Source organism: Talpa occidentalis, unplaced genomic scaffold (assembly GCF_014898055.3).
Source record: "Talpa occidentalis isolate TD23 unplaced genomic scaffold, MPIMG_talOcc4v2.1 talOcc4.5, whole genome shotgun sequence".
NCBI classification, from domain to species: domain Eukaryota; kingdom Metazoa; phylum Chordata; class Mammalia; order Eulipotyphla; family Talpidae; genus Talpa; species Talpa occidentalis.
The window spans coordinates 59,415,441-59,438,301 of NW_023604861.1; the positions used below are offsets into that span (position 1 = coordinate 59,415,441).

General features: G+C 36.4%; 3 protein-coding genes across 10 annotated transcripts in view; 1 reads left to right on the forward strand and 2 right to left on the reverse strand.

The window, feature by feature from the left end:
- The window catches only part of SPRYD7 (SPRY domain containing 7), a 132,408-nt gene that overhangs the window by 38,684 nt on the left and 70,863 nt on the right, over positions 1-22,861 (forward strand). For 2 of the 3 annotated variants that reach the window (XM_037527275.2, XM_037527276.2), the window contains one exon: positions 8,621-8,676. In XM_037527275.2, the coding sequence (XP_037383172.1) occupies positions 8,664-8,676 (13 nt within the window). In that variant the 5' untranslated portion in view covers positions 8,621-8,663. Of the gene's footprint in view, positions 1-6,243; positions 6,287-8,620; positions 8,677-22,861 lie in introns of all 3 variants that reach the window. The other variant, XM_054701477.1, reaches the window with a different exon arrangement.
- On the reverse strand, positions 11,257-19,712 carry KCNRG (potassium channel regulator). Its single transcript, XM_037527278.2, is given in 3 exon segments — positions 11,257-13,508; positions 13,510-13,714; positions 17,984-19,712. Coding segments are annotated over 3 exon segments (819 nt in total). The 5' UTR covers positions 18,565-19,712; the 3' UTR covers positions 11,257-13,475.
- TRIM13 (tripartite motif containing 13) overlaps positions 19,715-22,861 on the reverse strand; it is a 40,897-nt gene continuing 37,750 nt past the window's right edge. For all 6 annotated transcript variants that reach the window (XM_054701475.1, XM_037527269.2, XM_054701476.1 and 3 more), the window contains one exon: positions 19,715-20,948. In XM_054701475.1, the coding sequence (XP_054557450.1) occupies positions 19,719-20,942 (1,224 nt within the window). In that variant the 5' untranslated portion in view covers positions 20,943-20,948 and the 3' untranslated portion in view covers positions 19,715-19,718. The remainder of the gene's footprint in view (positions 20,949-22,861) is intronic.

The window sequence follows — 22,861 nt, forward strand, 5'->3', positions numbered from 1 at the left end:
AAATAAATCTTAAAAAAAAAAAAAGATAGGCTTGTATGTGGAAGTACTACACCAAGCTCAAATTAAATATTCCATGACAGTTCTGTCACATTGCAAAGGGGTGTGCTCTTAGAAGTGTATTTTGGTTGCGCAGGTCATGGAGTGTTTGTCTCTGTATCTTGTATGTATCTATGGTCTATGGATATATATGCATATAATACAAATTCAACCAGCCTTTAATGGAATATAATATTTCCCTACTGCCCCTCTTTATACAGAATAAGTATATAATCTATAGGTCATATTTGGCAGTATGTTTTTAAGGCATTTAAACATCAATGTCATCTCACGCACACTCTCTGGGAGGCATCAAAACATAGGGAAATAGACTAAAGGTTGCAGACAAAGTATGCAATACATATAAATTGTAAACCTGTTTTGGAGGTTATCTATCACAATCATTTTCTGAGTTTGTCAAAGAATCATACTTCTGGGAAGGCTTGATCAGTTGTCACTCAGAACAATTCCAGGCATTACAGCACATTTTTAACTCAGCCTTCAGAAATATTCTCAGGTGTTATTTTAGAAGGGCATCCTCCTTTCCCACACAGAAAATTAACTCCCTTTTCTGCACTATTACTATTATAAGGATTTCAGTAATTTATTGGTAATAGTTTCATTAGTGTTTGTTATATCATAATTACTACCTTATTTCTGTTACTAGCCTGAAAAACTAATAGACTAAACCTACTACAGACTGTCTTAACTCATTTTATGACTGATGTGCTAAATAGAGCTGGTAACTTCACAGAATACTAACATTAGTTCCCTACTGTAGAATGCAATGATACCAATAGAAGTATGGCTACTCAAAAATAGCTCAGTAGTTAGATAGCCAATCTTTTCAGTGGGATTTCCCAGATTCAATTACATCAAATCTATAGATCAGAAATATCACAAGTTCACTGAACAAAATTAGTATTTGCCAAGTGATACATAAAGCTTCATATGTGAAATCTTTATAAGAACTCTCATAAGATGAAGTATTAGAAAATGACAAAAGTTTTAAGAAAAAATTCTCTAGCAGACTGAAATGGATTCTCAGGTGTTCTGAGATGTTATAAGAAAGCACTATGGCAGTCTGAAATTAGCTTGTTACTATCTCAAGATTGTTTTTGTTTTTAAGAATTAAGTACTTTAAAAAGTATTGAGATTATTTAATTTTTTTCTGCTTCATTCATCTGATTGATCCTGCAGTTGATTACTTAGCTTTAAAATCCAAGTCAGTCTTATTTAGGAAAATTATATTAGTTTGTATGTAAGGATCCAACTGCTATTAATAATGACCTCTGTTTCTACTTCAAGAAATAATTTTACTTGTATTTTTCACATTGAAATCATGGAGTATGACCCATTTTCCTAACACTGCATTTGTATTATTTTCTTGCTTATCTGCCAGATTCTGAATTTTACCTTCCTGCTTAAACCCACAGTACCCCACCTCTGTGTGAAACAATAGCATTCAAATGCTTCACTCTGCATTTGGTAATTAGACATTTTGGGCCCTAATTTTGATTGGGGTCACAAGTGTATCCCAGGGCCTCCCTGGTGGCTCACGCATTTGGGTGCCGCACTGTGAAGCTGTCCGCAGCCTCTGCAACACAAGTTCGATCCCGGCTAGCTGGTGAGAATCCCACATGGCGAGGCAGACCTCTCCTGTCTTGCCCACTGCTCACCTCAGCAGTGTATTTTTTCAGTCTGCCCATTCTGTTCCCCATTGTCTCCGGTGAATCCTCTCACCCTCCCGCGTATCTAGCCTGTGCCCCGTTCTTGTATTAAAAAAAAAAAATAAGACCTCCCCTGGTGGCGCAGTGGTTGAGCATTGGGCTACAAAGCTGCCCGCAGCCTCTGCAGCGCTGGTTCAATCCCCAGCCGCCAAGCCAGGTTCCCACATGGTGCAACAGACCTCTCCTGCCGCGCCCGCTGCTCCCCTCAGCAGTGTATTTCGTCAAGTCTGCCTATTCTGTTCCCCGCTCTGGCTCTGGTGAATTCTCTCACCCTCCCACACTTCTGACTGTACCCAGTGCTTGTATAAATAAATAAATAAATCTTTAAAAGTAAGAAATTAAATAAATAAAGCCTTAAAAAAAAAAAACCAGGGCCTCCCCGGTGGCGCAGCGGTTGAGTGCTGGGTTGCGAAGCTGCCCGCAGCCTTTGCAGCACCGGTTCGATCCCCGGCCACCGGGCGAGGGTCCCACATGGCGCGCAGACCTCTCCTGCCGCCCGCTGCTCCCCTCAGCAGTGTATCATCAGTCTGCCTGTTCTGTTCCCAGCTCTGGCTCTGGTGAATTCTCTCACCCTCCCGCGCTTCTGACTGTACCCAGTGCTTGTATAAATAAATAAATAAATCTTTAAAAAAAAAAATAAAAAAAAAAAAAACCAAGTGCACCCCAAATTAATGGAAGCTCTTGGATCAGTTTCACATTGTCCTCTATTAACTCTTCATAGTTAATGCCACCCAAACTAGGTATGACCTACCTGTTAGTAAAATATTAATGTATTCCTGTTTACTGATCTGTCTACTACTATAATTTTTTTTTTTTTTTTAAGATTTATTTTGGCGTAGAGGAGCTGTGGTGTAGGCCAGAGGTGCAGCGGGGTGGCGAGAGAAATCACCAGAGCCAGACTAGGGAGCAGAGCAGGCAGATCTACTGAGGTACACTGCTAAAGGGAGCAGTGGGCAAGATGGGTCGGTTTGCTGTGCCATGAGTGGTTTAGCTTCCTGGCTGGGGATCAAACTCAGGCCTTTATGGTGGTGGGCTATCACAATGATAGTGCTGACTTAGCCCCTAGACCACCAGCGAGGTCCTTGTAAAATCATTTTAAAGCAGTTTTCTAAAATTAACTGCTCACTGCCAGATAATGCTCATTACCCTCATTTTTAGATGGAAAAACCCAAGGGACTGCATTAGAATAGGATTTTTTTTACATCAAGATGCTAAGTACAAAACATGACACAGTAACAACAGTTAGCTTTAGGTAGGTAATTGTGCAATCGAATTTATCCAGAGACCTATGAAAGAAAGCATGAGAATGATGAAATCACCTTATAACCTCATCTTCAATCCATCCCTGCATATTATCCATGGAGATATCAAAAGTGATTGGGAATTTCTGGTTTTTGGCTTTCACCTTTTCTCATTTCCTGCTTAGTATGATCATTTTTTTATAAGAAATTGTTAAAATTTCCATAATTCATATAGAAAATACATAATTTTACAATAGTGATATCTGTTATTTCAAGTAACATTTCCTTATACATTTTTAAGGTTAACTACTGTAAACATCTGACACATAGAAGTTATCCAATGAACTTCTAAATTAATATTGGGCGAAATAATTTGAGATGGTAGTTTTAAAGGTGATAATTTTTAGAATTGTTACTAATAAATCTTGTCATTTTAAACCTGTTTTTAAAGTGGTGTTTTTTTTTAAAGATTTATTTGTTTATGTGTACAAGAACTATGGTGCAGGCCAGAGGTGTGGGGGATGAGGACTCACCAGAGAGAGTGGGGAACAGAACAGGCAGATCTACTGAAATACACTGCAGAGGGGAGCAGCGGGCGAGTCAGGAGAGGTCTGCTGCACCATGTGGGTTGCTCCCTGGCCAGGGATCAAACTCATGCTGCAGCGGCTGTTGGTAGTTTCATAGGCTGCGTCCTAACCCCTGTACCACCAGCAAGGCCCCGCAAAGTGGTTACTTTTAACATTCAATATTATTATGCTTTATTTTTCATAGTTGAGATGATACAGGTTCTTCTAGAAATAGTAAATGAAGTTTTAGACTAAGCTTTTGATTCTGTTATTTGCTCCTATGGGAAAGAAATTAATACAGGTATGTCTATAAATCTAAGTAATAGATTAATTCAAGAACTTATGGAAAATATGTACAGTCATAAAACTGATATAAACTAGAAGTGACACTTCATTAATTTGATGATTCTATATAGAAAAATCTAAAGATTATTTTCTGTCATTTACCCTCATTTTTAAGTCTCAGACAATGAAACTTTTCATCTTTTCATTTTCATTAATGTCTGTATAGTTATTCATATAAGGCACTTTGTTCAGAGGCACTTGCCTTTGATGCTAGTTGCTACATTGTCATCAAGATGCATTTTATTACAATAACTGAATTTGTAAGCAAATCTAAGGCTTTCTGTTGGTTTAGAAGACCTGAAATGAAGCAGAACAAAGTACTGTAATTCAATATGGTAAAATTTGTGAATACCATGCTAAAGAACTGGATAGGAAGGTTACTTTTTCAGAGGAATGACGGTGTAACATACAGAAGCTATTCCAACCCAGAGAAGTTAAGCATGGTAATACTCAAGTGTTTAAAAACTGAGAATGGTCACTTGTGTAACCTTATAAGCCTCAGTTTTCAACTATAAGAGGTTGAACTTGACTGTCTTGTCCCAAATTTTACAATCCTAGAACAATCAGCCCCCAGTGTATCCAATAGATACTTCTTAGAGGAGGAGGAAGATGAATTGGCTTGTGAATAGATAGGATTAATTCGATGACATGAGGGGACTGGAAACTTTGAAGTGCAGAAAATGTGAGCCAAGATATGATCAAGTAGGAAGGAGTAAATAAAATATACTAGATTGAAAGTAGACATTGGTACTGGGGAATAGGTAGAGAAAAGAGTTAACCATGTTTGAGATTGTTTTCCCTTGTATAAGATGCCCTAATTTCTAGTAGAAGGAAATAAGTATTTAGGTTGCCTGTAGTCCTGGAAAAGTCAAAGTGTGATGATTTAAAGAAAAAATAATTTGTAAGAAATATTGATAGAAAATCTAGGCTTAATTTTAGACAAGCTTTCCCTAAACATTAAGAATATGTGACTTTGAAATCAACAAATTGAGAAATCTTGAAAGAAAAGGGTTACATAGAAAAAATCTAAAATCAGATTTTTTTTCTCTAGGTATTATTGACCTTATTACCTTGGGAATTATTGGTGAATTAATACCACAATACTGTTTTTAACCAGAAACACTTTTCCAGTCTCTGATTCACATTGAACCCTTAGTTCAAGTTGTTGATTCTTTGCTAGTGTCTTTTCCTTTGTCTTCAACTGAATCTTAGGCATGAAAATTTTCCAGCTCACTTTTCCTCTGTAGCCAGAAATACCATTTTTCTCCTTTATGCTTTTAATTCTAACACAATAATTAATGTATTCTGCCTTATGGCAGAGGCTAACTTACTCTTTATTGTATACTCTGCAATCATAGCATAATGGGTGCTTAATATTTCAGTAGTAGTTATGACTCTACATTCTGGATATGCTTAATACCAGCTAGATATATGTAGAAGTGCCCACACACTTTCCTAGTAATTAAGGGTTTCCAGCTTTTACTGTTTCATGATGTAAATCTTAACTACTTTATTAAGGTGTCTTTTTTTTTTTTTTTTTTTTAAACCAAAGCCAGACAGAAACCTGTGGGTGGGTGTATAAATAGTTGAAAAACCTGTGAAATTTTGATAGCCCTTTTTTGAGGGCCAGTGATTAAATGATCCTCTAGCTTTAAAGCTTTCCAACAAAGTACAATTTGACTGTTTTCATTGACCTTTATTTGTGTGTCTTTAAGATCAGTGATGGTAATAGGATGAAAAATGCTTACATAAAAAAAATATTTTTTAAGAAACACCACTACTATAATCACAAAATCAAATGTATTGAACATTGCTATAATTCTTTAAAATGATGATAAAGTTAATGAAATGTTTCTGTGTCTGGTATGCAGTGGCTTACCAGAAGCATTTTATTGAACAAAACAAGGTCTTCTTACAAACTTTCTTGGACAATTTTGTGTAAGACTATACAAGTCACACCAAAAACACTTCCAGGATTCTAAGGAAGCAAAGAAAATTGTGAATTTCAAATATGTAGCATTTGTCTTCTGCTAATACATTTAAATTACTGTATTTAAATGGATATATCGTTATGTACCCTTGGACCTTTTATATGAAATTTATTTATCAGACAGTCTGTTTTCCAGAACTTATGTATAAATTATATATTATTGATAAGTCTATATCTGCCATTGTGTTCTGGCATAGTTTTGAGGTACTTGACATTAATGTTAACATATAACATTTAGCCAAAAGTCAAGAATTCAGTCAACAACTAAATAATAGTTTCTATGGTAAAAGCGGTTTCCTCTATATTGAATTACTCATTCTTATTATTCATTCTAGGCATGAATTTTGACATCACCCTCCCCTTCAAAAAAAAAAAAAGGTGAAGACTTTTTTACCATAGACACCTAGACCACATGGAAAAAGGATTTTCTCAAAAGAAGTAGAAATCATACGTTGTACACAGTGTCCAACAACAGCTCCTTCTAGTAAAGGGCAATAAATATGCCACATGAAATGATCTCAGCACACAACTCTAAGTAAATTTGGGGACTCACAGGGAAATTGGACAGTTGTCTCCATTGACTCAATAAAAAGACTTCAGTTTTATAGTTTGTGGCATGTATGGTTATAAATTAAGATGCACTGAATTATCAAATAATGGACTTTTCTAGTCTGTGGATGAGAATTTATACCAAAATAGATGGCAATATTCCTCCCAAAAGCAACTTGGGATCAAGGCCTTTTAGATCTGAAGTAAAAATTATGTGAATTTAGGTAACTAGGTAAGAGCTGTTTGGGAGCCTTTGCAGGGAAACCAATTAAAAACTGTAATTTTGATTCTGCAAGGAATAGGGAAGCATTCAAGCCTGTTGAAACAAAATAATGGAAATTGATGAGTAATGGAATTTTTGGAAATTAAATGTGGCAATACACAACATAGGAAAACTGTAAGAAATGACCTGGTGGCAAGGAAACTGGGTGTATGAAACTATTATAGTAATCTAGAAATACAGAAAACCAGTAGAAAAGAGAAGTGTTGAGATTGGAGTTGAAGTAACTAAGATATTTCAAAAGAAAAAACTAAAATATGAGCTGAAGAAAAGGGAGGTATTAAAAAATAGACATTTTCTGGGCCTCTCTGGTGGCTCAAGGGGGATAAGCACCGCAATATGAAGCAATCTGCAGCCTCTGCAGCACAACTTCAATCCCCGGCCTGCCAGGGAGCAACCCACATGGTGAGGCAAACCTCTCCTGTCTCTCCTGCTGCTCCCCTCAGCAATGTATTTCAGTCAATCTGCCTGTTCTGTTCCTCATTCTGTCTCTGATGAATCCTCTCACCCCCCACATTTCTGACCTATACCCCAGCTCTTGTATGCATAAATAAATCTTTTTTAAAAAATGCATATACACACACACACACGTTTTCTATACTGGAAAACAATAGTGGTATCACTGAAAGAAAGCTAGTTTAAGAAGGAAAGAGTGCCATTTTTGTAAAATAGAAAATGATACACTGGCATTCCATCAGAAATGCTTCGAATAAAGGTTGTTGAAATATACAGAACTGGAATTCTATAGAAAAGGCTGGAGGAGTAAATTTGTCACTTATCCACCTAAAATTTATAAGGTATATATATAAACAGGAGGACTTTGTTAAGAACAGTAGATCCTTTATGATGAGATTACATTATTTGATGCATGTGCAACTTTAAACATTTCCAAAATTGAATTAAAACTCTCCCTTTATCATTAGAGTGTCATATGTCAAGCTTGTGCCTTTAAGAAAATCCCTACACGTGTATCAGCTATAAGGGTTAATGACTAAAATGCATTAATATTTTTGAACACAATATTAGACTGAGGGAATGAAATTGAGGACTTAACGGTCCAAACGATTCAGTTAAAACTTTGTAAAAATTGATGTGATTTAATGTCTCAAAGGGAAGGCAATTAATTGAATTGTGGGAAATGTGCTGGTCTCCAGTTTCAGAAACATTACAGTACAAAGACCTGGCATTCTTGCTGAAGAGCTGTAATAATAAACAGATATTTGAAAACCAGGAAGACAAGTTTTCCAAGAGTGCAACTGTGACATTTCAAAGGAGATATAATAAGAAATTCCGGAAGATGGCCAAAAATAGGTTTAGGTAATTGAGATTCCTTATTTGTTTTTGATGGAGAAACACAGTTAAGAGGAAATTAAGGTTCTAAGAGCTTTGAAACTTTTTCTCCTCACCCTCAATCACACTTGCTTCTGAATAAAAGTGTTTGCCAAAAATATCAAATAGGAATTCAGCATTGCTTAAATTATAGCCAGGAGTTAAAAAAGTGACCACAGCAAGAAAAAAAAAATTTATAATTAATTAAAAGCAAATATTTTGGTTTTCTGGAAGCTAAACCTTGTTTTGTGGGAGTCCTTTATACAAAGCAAAGTATCTTGCTCTATTTACCTTATTGCTTGCCATGAAAAATAACTACCCGTCACTAGAAAGAATACCAATTTTTAATTAACATATTCTATTTTAATGTGTAAGGAAACCTAAATTGTTAATATGCATTTCCAAAATAAATTTTAAAGCTTCAGTGTGTAGTGTGTTGACTATAGACCATTTCACCTCAATCCTTGAACCATTTGATTAATCCAAGTTCAGTGAACCTATGACTACAGGCTATTCAAAACTGGAAACATCTTTTTTCTGTATTTCCATCCTAGTTACATCTGATTTATTTGCTGTCCTGCCAACTTTTATCATTTCATGGCTTATGGAGGTAAGTCAAGATTTAAAATTAGTTATGTTCATGTAACAGTCACTCTGAACTTGTATTTCCTTAATGTCTCTTTAATTACTAAGCATTCTTCTATCATTGCATCTTTATTAGCAAATTACATATATTCCAGTTTTAACTGGGCTGTTTTTGTATAACTTTCAACTAGTTAGTATTCCTATACATCTCTTTCTGTGATTCCCCAAGTAAACTTTTAATAGAAAAAGACCATGAGTTTTCCGTAGTCTTTTAACTTGAATCAATTCTCTCAGACTATGTATAATATATATGTGTATAATATCCTTATCTATCTTTTAATCTACTATAATTCTTGTTTTTCCCAAGTCCCTTTTCCATGTGACTATAGTGTTTCAAACTTTCAGTTCAGTTTGTTAGAGGTCCCGCACTATGGGGAATATAAAGGACAGGATAAAAGCACAGTCCCCGTCCTCATCTTGAAAGAATTCATGAAACCTCAGGCATTGTGGCTAGACTTTCTTGGGGTCTCTTACTACAAGAAGAGTAAGGCAAATGTCTCCGATTTGGTTTCCAACTTGAGAACCCAAGGAAATTCAAGTTCTTGCCAAAGAGTGAAATGATGAAGAATAACATGAAATAGAACATCTCACAGTGTAGAGAAATATTAAGGCATGTTTTAAGCTTAGTAAGTGCAAGGTTTTCTTGTGAATTTTTTTTAAGATTTATTTATTTATGCATACAAGAGCTGGGGTACAGGCCAGAGGTGTGGGGGAGAGGGGGGAAGAGGATTCACCAGAGACAGAGTAGGGAACAGAACAGGCAGACTGACCAGCAGAACAGGCACTGCTGAGGCATGCAGCAGGCGAGCCAGGGAGAGGTCTGCTGCACCATGGGGTTTGCTCCCTGACTAGCCGGGAATCTAACTCGCGCTGCAGAGGCTGTGGACAGCTTCACAGGCTGCATCCCAACCCCTTGTGCCACCAGGGAGGCCCTTGTGAAAATTTTTAACAACTTTTCATCTCTAATAGGCCAAATAGAAGGCCTAATAATTTTTGAGGTAATAATTCTGTGGTAATTGTGCTAGTAATTGCATTTTTTTACTAGGTGATTGGTATTACAGAAATCTAAATAGTAATACATTTTCATATCATGATTGTTGAATTTTTTGCTTAAAAAACTATGTTTTATTTCACATTACTCTCCTATGGTCCTTTGACCCCAGGAAAATAATGAAATTTCCTCAGTGGCTTCTCACATTGCTAAACCTGTTCTTAGAAGTTAACGTTCCCAGCGCAGGAAAAATTACAGTAGAATATAAGCATTTTTGAGTGTTCTTAGCAAGTTATTACCCAAGCAAGGTATCTGGTGATAAAATTACTATTTATGATGGAGAAGCTATACAAATTTTATAAAGCAAAACTGAAGTTTGCAGGGTGTAAACAGTATATTAGACAAAATAGAAAGCAGGTTCTGATTTCCTAAACCACATTATTTCTCAAACTGCTTTCTTCCTTGGCCCTTTTTTATAATTTCAGGCTTCTAATTTCAGATAAGAGCCTAAAAGTAGTCCAAATTAATTCTGACTTTACCAAGTCTAAGAACTCTTTGTCATATTAAATCCAAGAGTAAAATTCAATGTTAAGAGCTCTTTTTTCAGAAAATCTTTGTAGAGAGAACTTCCAGTCAAGGTTCAGGAATAAGCTAACACCTTTAGAGCCTTATCAGAAATTAAACCATGAGTGATTGAAAAGAGCTGAAACAAAAAACTGGAGTGGAAGAGGGAAGCCCAACTGTAGATAGTACCTTAACATATCATTGTGGTATTTCATACTTGTATACAAGAGATGTATATGATTTGATAGACCAGTTTTCAGTGTAGGTGGCCAAGATAGGCTTGTATCATTACTTTTCTTAGCATTTAAAATAAAATTGACAAATCAATTCATTCAAGAAGAATTAAGTGGGCCCCATGATATGCTAGTCTTCCTAAAACAAGCAAGTTCTTAATTTGCCTGTGTTGCATCTAACATATCCTTGTTTCCTTCAAACTATATTTGCCTGTCTCCTCTTCTAAAGGTTCAATTTTTTGCATGTCCTCACATCCCAGTTAGTGTCCTACTCTATTTTGTAGTGAACACAAGAGGCTTACCGAAATATTGACAGATGTCACCAGATGAGAAAATCTCTAAAATATTTGCTAAACTCAAATCTACCTTATTTTCCTTAATGAATGATATTTTTTTAATTGTGTTACTCTATCTCCTTCTAAAAACCTCTGCATTGTGAACTCATAACTTTCAAAAAAACTAATAAAAGACCAAAGTTATTTTAATTTAAATCTATAACCAATGTTATGAAATGTATTTGTTGTAAGGTCTAATGGAAAGACATTTTGCTTCTTGCAATATCTCCGATGTTTAGAATAGTCCTTGGCACACAGATACCAATAAATATTTATTGAATGAATGTTATGCATTTTGTGTTTCCATAGATAATGTTTCTATCAGCACATTTAAAAAAGTTTTCTCATTTCAAACTTTTATTTCTCACCTGCAAATGTGAATGACTAAGAACATATTAACAGAACTTTATTACTATTATTATTTTTGTTTAAATATTTATTTGTTTGTTTGTTTATGCATACAAGAGCTGTCATGTAGGCCAGAGGTGAGAGGATTCATCAGAGACAGTGGGGAGCAGAACAGGCAGATTGACTGAAATGCACCGCTGAGGGGAGCAGTGGGTGAGACAGGAGAGGCCTGCTGTGCCATGTGGGGCAGCTCCTTGACTGGGGATTATGCTGCAGTGGCTGCCAATAGCTTCAGAGTGCTGAGACTTAACCCCTTGCGCCACCAGAGAGGCCCCCTAACAGCACTTTTAAACATTTCCTGACTTAATCCTTGTGAAGCTATGTTTTTTTTTATTTCCATATTTTTTAATCAGTTGTATTTTCAATCTTGCCAGCAAAACACTGCACAGAGTGTAACACATATAACTCTACCAGCTGTACCCAACTAGAATGGAAATATTGTGCTCTACAACCAAACACATCATCCCCAAAACTAAGATGACATATGAAAACAACTAAGTTGGCTTTTCTTCAGAAAAGCGATGAATGCCACCAAAATCATAACATTTACTTGTAGGGCTTTTTTAAAATTTGTATTATTAGATTAGTATTAACATTATTCATCTTGACGCATTTTGTACTTTAACATACTTAACCACTTGAGATACTGTTAGGATATTTCAACAAAAATATCTTCCCCACAACCTAGTACACAAATGTGTAACTAATCACTAGCATGTTTCTGGAATACAATTTCTTTACTACGTAGAGGGGTTTCACAGGAAGAGTAGTAAACTTTGTGTCCTTATGCCTTAACAATCCCCTTAATGCCCCCCAACACACATACATACTCACATACAATTTTTCAGGTATGGCATCTTCCTTTTAAAAAAATAAAAAAGATAATGTATCTGGTGAAAAGTAAATGTTCCTCCCACATCTAAACACCATTCATCCGGTTTCCTGTCCACAAGTGACATGTAGTTTTGCTGAAAATTCCATGCACGAGTATAACTTTTTTCACAAAGGTAAAATATATAAAGTTGAAATATCTTTTCCACTTATGTATTGTTTTATGCCTTGCTTTTCTGCACTTACAAATATTTGACAGTCCTTATCAATTTATAAACTGCTGTCATTCTTCTTAAGGTCTGTATTGTATTTCATTTTATAATTCATAATCCACTCCTTATTGTGAACTTCTAATGTTTTGCTGTTAGGATGTACTTTCTCACTTGAGTGTTGAGTTCCTTGAGAATAAAGATTTTTGTCTTACTCATTTTTCAATACTGAAAACTTAGGATAATGTCCAACCATTGTTTAACAGACTTTTTTAATGAACTGTGTTCAACAGCTTCCATTAAATGGTGTTTAACCTTAGTGTGTGCAAAGTACTTGGTGCTCTTTGACTTAATGACTCCTCATCTAAATGTTTATTTAAAATGACATGTATAAAAAGATTCACTGGATCAAAGTTATGTATGTATTAAATTTGATAGCGGTTATTCAAAAACTTCAACAAATGTAGGTACTAAATAGTAACAAGAGTGATAATTCTGTTACTAAGTGTTCAGCACAGTGCTTTACACATAGTAGTGTTAAAAATTGCTCAGTGCATTGAGCTCATATTCAAGTGAGAAAATTTTGTTTTTATGCTGGCATATAAGTCAGTACAGAAGAAAGACCTGATTAATATGCCTGGGAGAGAAGGAAGAACAAGGCCTCACAAAGAGGTACAATTGGAAATGGGCCATTCATACTCTTCATCATTACTAAGAGTTACTGAGTGCCTACCATGTGCCAGGCAATGTATTGAGTACATTATCTCCTTTAACCCACACATATCCTTTTCTTATTACCCCATTTGATAAATGAAGTTGAAGCACAGAGGAGGCGTAAATGACTTATTTAAGTCATATAGCTAGTAAGTGATTGATTTGGGATTGGAAAACAAGCAGTCTGACTCTAGAGCCCATTCTTGAAAGCTGTGTAAGGGTTCTGGAAGAAAAGAAAAAGAGGCACTTAACAAAAGGAACATGTGCCAAAGCACCAAGTGCACAGTGTTATTTTGAAAGCAACAGGCATTAGCAGGCCTACCTAAGCATTGTTGAGGAGTGGTTCCCCAAAGATGGCATTGTAGGAGGCAAGTTCAAAAAGTTAGGCTGAGGACATATTTCACTAAAATATGCTCTAAATATGGGAATTTCCAAACCAGAAAATGACTATCCTTTCACTTCTAAGAGAACAAAGAACCTCATTTGTTTTTCTTAGATTGCTCTGGCATGATTGGTAGTCTCTGTTTTCAGTGTTTTGTTCATGGTGAGAGCTTCAGATCTTTTTTTTCTTTCAAAGATATAGCATTCAGTTTTGTCTTCAGATACTGTTCTAGTGCTGACCAGATTGAAGCCTTCCATTAATAAAGTGTCAATCAGTAAGCCGAGGACATTAGTTCCATTGGCCAATTTTCGGTTATCAGGTTTTATAGAAACATACCTAGGACACACAAAAAATATTAAATTATAAAGCATCCTTTTAATAACTAGCAAAACTAAACATATAAATTTGACTTGTACCTCAAGTCATCATATACATCATACCATTTTCAGTTAGATTATTTTAGACTTCATTTATAAATCCAAATCAGTAATTTCAGGATACTGCAAATAGAGAGCTTAAAAGATTGTAATTCCACCTTTAGGACTATAACATTGATGAATTTTTTTTAATTTTATTTTTATATTCCCCATACAATTGCAACCCCCTTATTTTGACCCCAATCCCTCCTTCCCCTCCCCCCCTAGTATGTCTCTGGTTCATAGCTGTTTGATTTTGATTTTTTTGTTGTTGTTGTTATAGCCTTTCTTTTTCCTGGTCCCTTATTTAGGTTTTCTAGATTCCTGCTATGAGTGAGACCATCCGGTATTTTTCTTTTTCTTTATGGCTTATTTCGCTAAGCATGATCCCTTCCAGCGCCATCCATGTTGCTGCAAATTGCATGTGTTTATCTTTTTTGAATGCTGAGTAATATTCCATGGTGTATATGTACCACATCTTCTTGATCCAGTCATCTATTTTTGGGCATTTGGGTTGTTTCCAAAGCTTAGCTATTGTAAATAGTGCTCCTATAAATATAGGGGTGCAGGTGCTCTTTGGAATTGGTGTTTCTGTGTCCTTTGGGTAAATACCTAGGAGTGGAATTGCTGGATCGTATGGAAGCTCTATCTTTAGTAAGTTGAGGAATCACCACACAGCTTTCCACAGTGATTGGACCAGTTTGCACTCCCACCAGCAATGCAGGAGAGTTCCCTCATGAATTTTCTTTTTTAATTAATCTTAACTAACATTGGGATATCCCTACCATGTATTACATTGGGATATCCCTACTATGTATTACCACCATAGTGCATCCACCACAAAATTGCCCATACTCCTCCACCACAGACCATTATGCCTCCCTGCTTCCCTGTTCTTTTCCCTCCACCATCCTCTCCCCACTTGGTGTTTCAGTTCTGTAGTCAGCTGTCAAAGGCAAGTTTTCAGCTTATCTTTATCTTGACTATTTTAGTTATTTTATCTTTTTTAAGTTTTTTTATTTTTTAAGATTTATTTTGGTTTTATGCATACAAGAGGTGGGGTACAGGCCAGAAGTGCGGGGGAGGGGTGTGTGTGTGTGACAGGATTCACCAGAGACAGAGTTGGAAACAGAACAGGCAGACTGACTGAAATACACTGCTGAGGGGAGCAGCAGGCAAGTCAGGAGAGGTCTGCTGCGCCATGTGGGTAGCTCCCTAGCTGGGGATCAAACTCGTGCTGCAGTGGCTGCAGTTAGCTTCATAGATTGCATATTAACCCCTTGTGCCACCAGAGGGGCTCTATTTTAGTTATTTTATATTCCACATATTAGTGACACCCTCCAGTATTTATCTTTCTCCTTCATACTTGGCTTAGCATTAGCCTTAATCATTGAGAAATTATTTTATGGAAACTAGCATAATTCTTTATAATTTGTTTCCAATTTTTGTTTTTAGTTTATTAGTTTTCATTCAATTTAGTCAATCATTTTGATGAACATTTTATACATTCATAATTTTCCCCACCATCTAATTTTACCCATTACTAGTACTGACATCAATAGTCCATTGTTGAAGAGCAAAAATGATGTCAAAAGTTCTCCAGAGTTGAAAATACAAAACTTTCTATTCTCAAGGAAACTGAATTGGACCAATGCATAATTCAGGAAAAATATACCAACTTTTAGATTAGCTATATGTTGATTTTAACAATGTCAACATGCCCACGTAGAAATAGCTGTATTACTTCCTTATCTGCCAGCAAGGGTAATTTTATGTCTTTATGTTCTCCCACCATTTTCTTTTCAAGATTTATTTATTTATACATACAAGAGCTGGGGTGTAGGCCAGAGGTGTGGTGGGGTGGGGACAGCTGAGAGCATTCATCAGAAACAGTGGGGAGCAGAACAGGCAGATCTACTTAAGTATACTGCTGAGGGGAGCAGCAGGTGAGACAGGAGAGGTCTGCTGTGCCGTGTGGGTCAGCTTCCAGGCCTGCCAGGGATCAAACTCAGTAGCTTACTAGCAGTATCTTTAACCCCTGTGCCACCAGGGAGGCCCCACTCTCCCACCATTTCTTTTGTCATGTGAAGAAATGTTTTAACTTAGTCCCAGGAAGCAACCTAAGCTATCTGTAGTTTTATGGGATTAGAAAGAACCTTGGGGCTATCACTAGCCTCCTTTTAATTTTGATTCAAATAGAGTGATTATTGTAGGTTGCATTTAAAATTAATTCTAGGCAATGAAAACCTGATACAATATAAGAACAATAAAACTACAAAGTTCATTATAAAAAAAGTTTATTGTTTGATACAGCAAATTTTTAACAGTAAATCAGTCTATCTACTCTCCAGCCCCAATCTTGATTGTGTAACCTAGAAACATTTATCAAAGAGAAAAAAAGTTACAGATTATCTCACAAATTAAGATACAAATAGCAACATAGAAGATGATAAAGTGGAATGCACTTGCAAGAAATCATTTGAGCCAAGGACTTGATTCCCTATAAGGGCAAATTGAGAAATGAAAAGTTTCAAGACCCAGTAAGAAACCAATGGGAAATAGAAAATCAAAACTTATTTAAAAAATTTTAAAGGCAACCACACTTTCACATTTGAGACAGTTTAAAAAGGTCAGAACAAAGTCTATCAGATATAGACCTGGGCAATAATATACCTAATGTGGGCCTTTTAAGATCAGGGTTTTCATCTGATCACCAGAAATCCTAATGCCACTTCAAATTATCTCTACTTTGAAACTGACACTATGTATCAAGTTGGGGAAATTTTCCAACTTCAAAAAACTGAAAAGAATACTATCTGGTGATGCAAAAAAAAAATAGATTTGGTTTTGGAATTACCTGCTTTGGAAGTTTAACTGTAATGCCATTCTCCTGCTAAGGTGAGAACATACCATGTCTAAAACACACTCAACAGAGGGGAAACCACCTGGCACTGTGTGCAATATCCCAACTTGAGTCTCTAATCTTGTTTTTCAAGATAACAATTTTCTCCAAATGCATAGTTCTTTTTAAAGAGCATTAAATATTTAACAGGATATCATTTTACTGTCTTTTAATGTTTCTTCTAGAATCAATACTATTTTTCCTTACAATTCTAATTTTAGAAAGGAATTCCAAAAAATCTTAAGCAAAAAAAAAGGGCTCATTTCTTTTTTATGTCATTGTCCCACCAATGAAAAGAAAGTTGTGCACATGGGTATCACACAGCAGTTTGCAGCAGAAACTTGAGTTTTCTTCACAATCTGTATTAGTTTCTCTTTTACCAAAATGACATTTCAATCTCTTTCGAAGGATAGGAAATTACAAAGTGTAAAAACTGTTGTACTGCCTAGTGTCCTCCCCTTTGGTGAGCAGGACTAAGGGGTTTGTTGTGAGAGAGGCACACGCTGATCCTTCCCGATAGCTAAAGTCATCCCAAGTATGTCTATCTGCCTTTACTCATTTTAAAAAATACATTAGTTTAATTACTATCATATTCTGTACACCTTATTTTTGCTTCTGAAAATTAAAGCCAAATTTCATAGTGAAATGGTGGGGCAGCATTAAGACATACTTAGGGGGAAAAATGTGCCCATGACAGTAGAAAATAGCCTTAAGGTTCAACCAAGAACATGGGAAGTGAGTAGCCCCAGAAGCAACTGTCTTTAAAATACTGACAGTTTATCCCAATATTTTAAGTTGTCTAAGAGTGCCAAAGATTAACAGGCTAACAAATTAGCCATGGAATATTTATCTTCCTTTGTGGTGTTTCAAAATAAAGTAGGAAGGAGGAAAATCAAAGAAGCGAAAAAAAATAAAATCAAGGAAGTCAGAAGAAGGTATTGAGCCTTTATATACTCTGTGCCAGGCACTCAAAGAATCTCTCTTGGGGGAAACAAAGTATCTCATTCTTAAACTAAATTCATTCCAATAAAACATAATCTGTAAAAATGATTCCTACATCTTAACCATAGTTCCAGTTTTCCTTGGTTGTCCTAAATAGTCACAGTATTAATTTTACTGTGAAAAGTATTCCAACTTGAAAAGTATTTGGTCATTCTACTCAACTCTACAAATTACCTCCAAAACATTACCTTCAGTAATTTTTTGCAAGTTTCAGTCACGAAAATTTTTCAGTTTTGAGAGGAAACATCAAGAAACAGAAGAGAGATGCTTCTAAGCACAAAATACCTGACTCCAGCTTGGTTATCAGTCATGCTGTCACAGCCACACTGGAAAACCAGGTCATGGTAAGAAGGCCTTTGTGGAGGCAGTGGAAGTAAGTTGATCTGAGGAGGGAGAGAGTCACTACTCCAGGATGGTGCTGAAGATTGCTCTATAAATACTGTAATCCTCCCAGTTAGCATCTCAATTGTTTTGCTGCAAGAGCTAAATACTCTGAAAAAAGCTTGAGTATTTCGACTTAGGAAATGCACTTCCACAACAGCAGGTCTTGACTGTAGCAAGTGTTCTTGGTTTAAAAGACCAACCAAAGAATCAAGTTCATAAAAAAGAGCCTCTCTCTGAAGCCTAAGGTAGTCTGAAAAGTCAGTGGGCAATAAAAGCTGGTGAGTTCTCAAAAAGTCTATGATGTGACTAAATAAAACACCATCTCTGTCCACAAAAATCTGGCCACCAACCATCTGGAATTCTTGGTCTTTGCCATCTAACATTCGTGCCAACCGAGAGGCAGGAAACTGCTTTAAGGTGGAAAACCTTGTTGTGAATATCTTCCCTCCCACATTCAAAGTAACCAATTCCTGACTACTCATTTTTTAGTTTCAACCTAGAGGCTACAAACCATCTGCCACAGGCTTAGAAATTTGTAAGTCAACCTATAACCATTAGTGTTGCTAGTTACATATGATTAAGAAATGGAGGGGAGGGGAATACAACAAAAGAGACCTACATTCCCAAGTAACTAGTATAAAACAAATGGTGTATCCATAGCTGTGTTTGCAAATTTTAGTTGCTTGGGAACTTGAAGTGTACAAAATAAAGCAACAGATGAGGAACTGAATTGTCTAAAGAAAAACTTTCAATATACCTGAAGTCAAATAGATACCTTTCCTGTATCCCATAAACAAATTAATGAAATCCTCTTGTAAATTTAAAGAAAAATATATTGGGGACAGAAAAGCACTTACCATCCCCAGACCACTAACCTATTATGAACCCTCATAGCAGAAAATTTACGGAGAAACACTTGGAATTCTTTATGATCCCCTCAGCCATTTAACGACTAAATCTTAAATTGGTTATGGATGACAGAGTTATTGCCTCAACTACCAGCTTTGACTCCTCATAGCTAGAATAACTATCCCTTTAAATTTAGTTACCACCTTTTTTTTCTGTCCCTGCTTGTACTACCTCCGCTCAACCAAATTAAAGGACTGGAGTAAAGACTCTAGGCTTTCAAAGCAGTTTCATAACATGACAGAAATAAGCAGCACTAAGATCAGATCACTTCTTGTTTTCATCTTTCAATGAAAAAGGAAAATAAACCCTTGTAGAAAAATTGGAAATCCAATCCATCCATATTTTCTTTCCTTTAAAAGACTATTCACTCCCTCAAAAATTACTTTATTAAAGAGGAGTCTATATTACAGATTAAATGAACAATCACTATTTTCACTCATCACTACAATATTACACACCATGTGCTCTCTCATTTCCCACTTTTACAGCATAAACACAACCAGTACTGGGGGTAGGATTTTTATTTCAAAAGTAGTCCTTAAAAAAGAGGGACTATACTGTTAAATTTCACTTTTTTCTTAATGCTTTCTAATTTGAGTATGTATAAGACATTATTTCTGAAAGGAATACTTCTGTAGGAAAATAATCTGACTGGACTCTGAACTGCCATTCTCTTTGCTAGCAAGTATCTAACAAAGAACAGAGAACTACAGAGTTGAAACAGATTTTATAATAGTTTATATTTGCACACAAATTCTGCCACACTGGTCAGCACCACCAAAGTAAAATTCTTAAAATTTTCACTAAAAATAAGAAACTCATTTGTCACCTGTTCCCAATAAAAACCTGATTGTTCCACAAAATCAGCTGAGTTGGTCAAATAGGAACTGAAATTTGAAAGATAGTCTTTCCAAGTTGTGAATTCATCAAATAAAGACCATTCAAGGAATATGGCAGGACTGAAGAAAATGAGAAAGCCAAGCAGAATTACTACCGCAAATAACTGAGAAAAGCTCCAGGGAATCTTGGTAATGAATGTGCCAGTGTCTTGTGGTAAAGAAAGTTTATCCACATCTACTAGTTTTATGTCTTCCCACTGACTGGTATCAAAATTCTTCATTAAAGGACTTGTGGGCAAATTAGAGGGGGGTAAAGGAGTTTCCTTGATTACTTTGATTTTCTCCCTGAACTCCTGCATCTGTTGCAGAAATACAATGGGTTCTGACACATCTTTGAAAGCTTCAGCAATGTTAAAGGCCATTCGTTGCTCCTGTAAGATGGTATTGAGTTTGTTGATCTCTGGGTCATAGGCTTGCATAACTGCAAGTTTCATGGTCTCAAAGTCAGACAGGATTTCATTCTTCTTTTGATCCAATGTGTGTTGTAACTTCTCAAAGAACTCCTTCACTTTATCTGAATCTTTAGTTAATAACTGTAGAGATTTTCTTTTGCTAGTTTCTAGGGTATCCAAACGAGAAAGCGCATCTCCCCTTCGCCAGGTCTCAAAGCTCTGGAAAAGGGATTCAAAGGCATCCCTTTCCTGAACATAGGCATCTTCAATAGAACAGAAGACATGCTTAGTATGGTCACCTCGAGTAGCACAGATCCCACAAATCAGCTGCATATCAGTCAAGCAAAAAATGTTCAGAGGCTGCCCCAGGTGTCCTTTGCATACAGGCATTTTGGGAGAGATCTTGATCTTGTTATACTTTTCTACAATACCCTTCAGGGAGTAATTAACCTGCAAGCTGTTGACTCCTGTAGCTGAAGTTTCCTTACGGCATGTGGGACACTTGAAGGGAGATGATCTCCACAGTGAATTCCGCACACTGCCCTCTAAGATCCCTTCTAAGCATTTTTTGCAAAAGTTGTGTGAGCAAGGCAAAACTCGAGGATCATCAAACAGACTGCAACAAATTGGGCACGTGAGATCTTCTTCAAGCAGCTCCATCACATCCTACCATAGAGAAAGAAAATTTTATTTTACTCCAGTAATCCTCCCCCATGTAATAATTTTAAGGAACTGTCTTCACAAACATTAAAAATGATCTTTAAGTGAACCAGGCAAACAAAAGAAATGTGAGAAATTTGAGAAGGGAATGCACACCCAGCAGATTAAATCTGCTAGGTCTGGAAACATTGCTCCATAAGTAGGGATCCCTGTAACACAAAGCCTTTGTGTGGGCTTTCCAACAACAGTCTTTGCCTGAGACAGGGTTAGGACTAGGACAACTGCAAGTTGAGCCAGCAGGACCCAACTGATTGTTCTAAAACAACGCCAACTACTAGCTGTCAGAAACAAAGCTACTCAGTGTCTAAGTAAATAGAATGAGCTCTTTAGTGTTGGCCCACAATTATAAAAGGGTATGCTATTTAAAAGAAAGCAGCACAGAAATATAAATCCAAGCATGTACTCTCATGTAGAGTACTCATTTCAATTTTATTGAAAATTGGCATTTTTTTTCTGTTTCAAAGGCAAGATTACAATTATTAGTATCATTGGTAAAAATGACAGTTGTGGGCCTCCCTGGTGGCGCAGGGGATTAGGACATAGCCTATGGGTCTGTCCACAGCCGCTGCAGTTCGAGTTCAATCCCTGGCCAGGGAGCAAGCCACATGGCGCAGAAGAGCTCTCCTGGCTCACCGCCTGCTCCCCTCAGCTGTGTATTTCCGTCAATCTGCCTGTTCTGTTCCCCACTCTGTCTCTGGTGGGTCCTCTCACCCCCCGCACCTCTGGCCTGTACCCCAGTTCTTGTATGCATAAATAAATAAATCTTTAAAAAACAAAAAACATAACAGTTGCAATTCACTCTTCCCTAGAGAATTAAATGTTCTTTGTTTTTAAGCACCAGAATAATGGTTAGAAACATCTTGTAAGACACACAACACCAGTTCTTAAAATGTGGTAGGCAGAAACCTGGGTGTCCCTAAGACTCTTTCAGGGCATCCATGAGCTCAATAATACCACCAAGATGTTATGTGCTTTTGGCACCATGATGATAACTGCACTATAAAAGCAATGGTGAGCAAACACTACTGGAACCTTACCAGGAATCAAGCCAACTGATAACACCAAACTATAGTACTAGTCATTATACTATAGTCATTATACTAGTCAAATTATAGTACTAGTTCATCAACCTGCAATGGGTGATGGCCAGAGTCATTTAAGAATGTTCTTGATGAACTAGTAAAAATTACTTATTACCCCTTGATCCTTGTGTGTGTTTTTAATTTTTTTTTTAATGACAAAATAGAAGTAAACACAAAGTATTTCTGCATACCAGCAGACATTTGTCTGGAGGAAAAGCACTTACTTACATGGTTAGGCCTGCGTGCTTTTTTCATGGAATACCATTTTTATTTGGTGAATAAATGACAAACTATGGCTATTCAGACTTGAGTCCTGGCAGATATTTTCTTGAAAGTGAACAAATGAGCCTATCACTTTAAGGAAAACAAACAACAGTATTTCTTGCCAATAATACAAGATGAGTTTCTGAATGAAAATAAAAGTTTTGGGAATCTTATTTCCCGCTTCTAAACTTGGCAGTTTCTCATTATTTTTCTAGTGATATAAATGGTGATATTAACAAATGTTGGGTTTTTGTTTTAGGGGAGAGATATATAGTGAAATATATCAATATTTGGAGGACTACATACACAGTGACTCAACTGGTTCAAATCATCATCATATATTATAAATCATTCCTAAGTATAAAAGATCAAAAGACAAATATGTTAAAAAATATGACTTCAGATTCTTTACTACAACTAATTTTTTTTTGAAGATTTATGCATACAAGAATTGAGGTACAGGCCAGAGGTGTGGGAGGTAAGAGGATTCACCAGAGACAGAGTGGGGAGTAG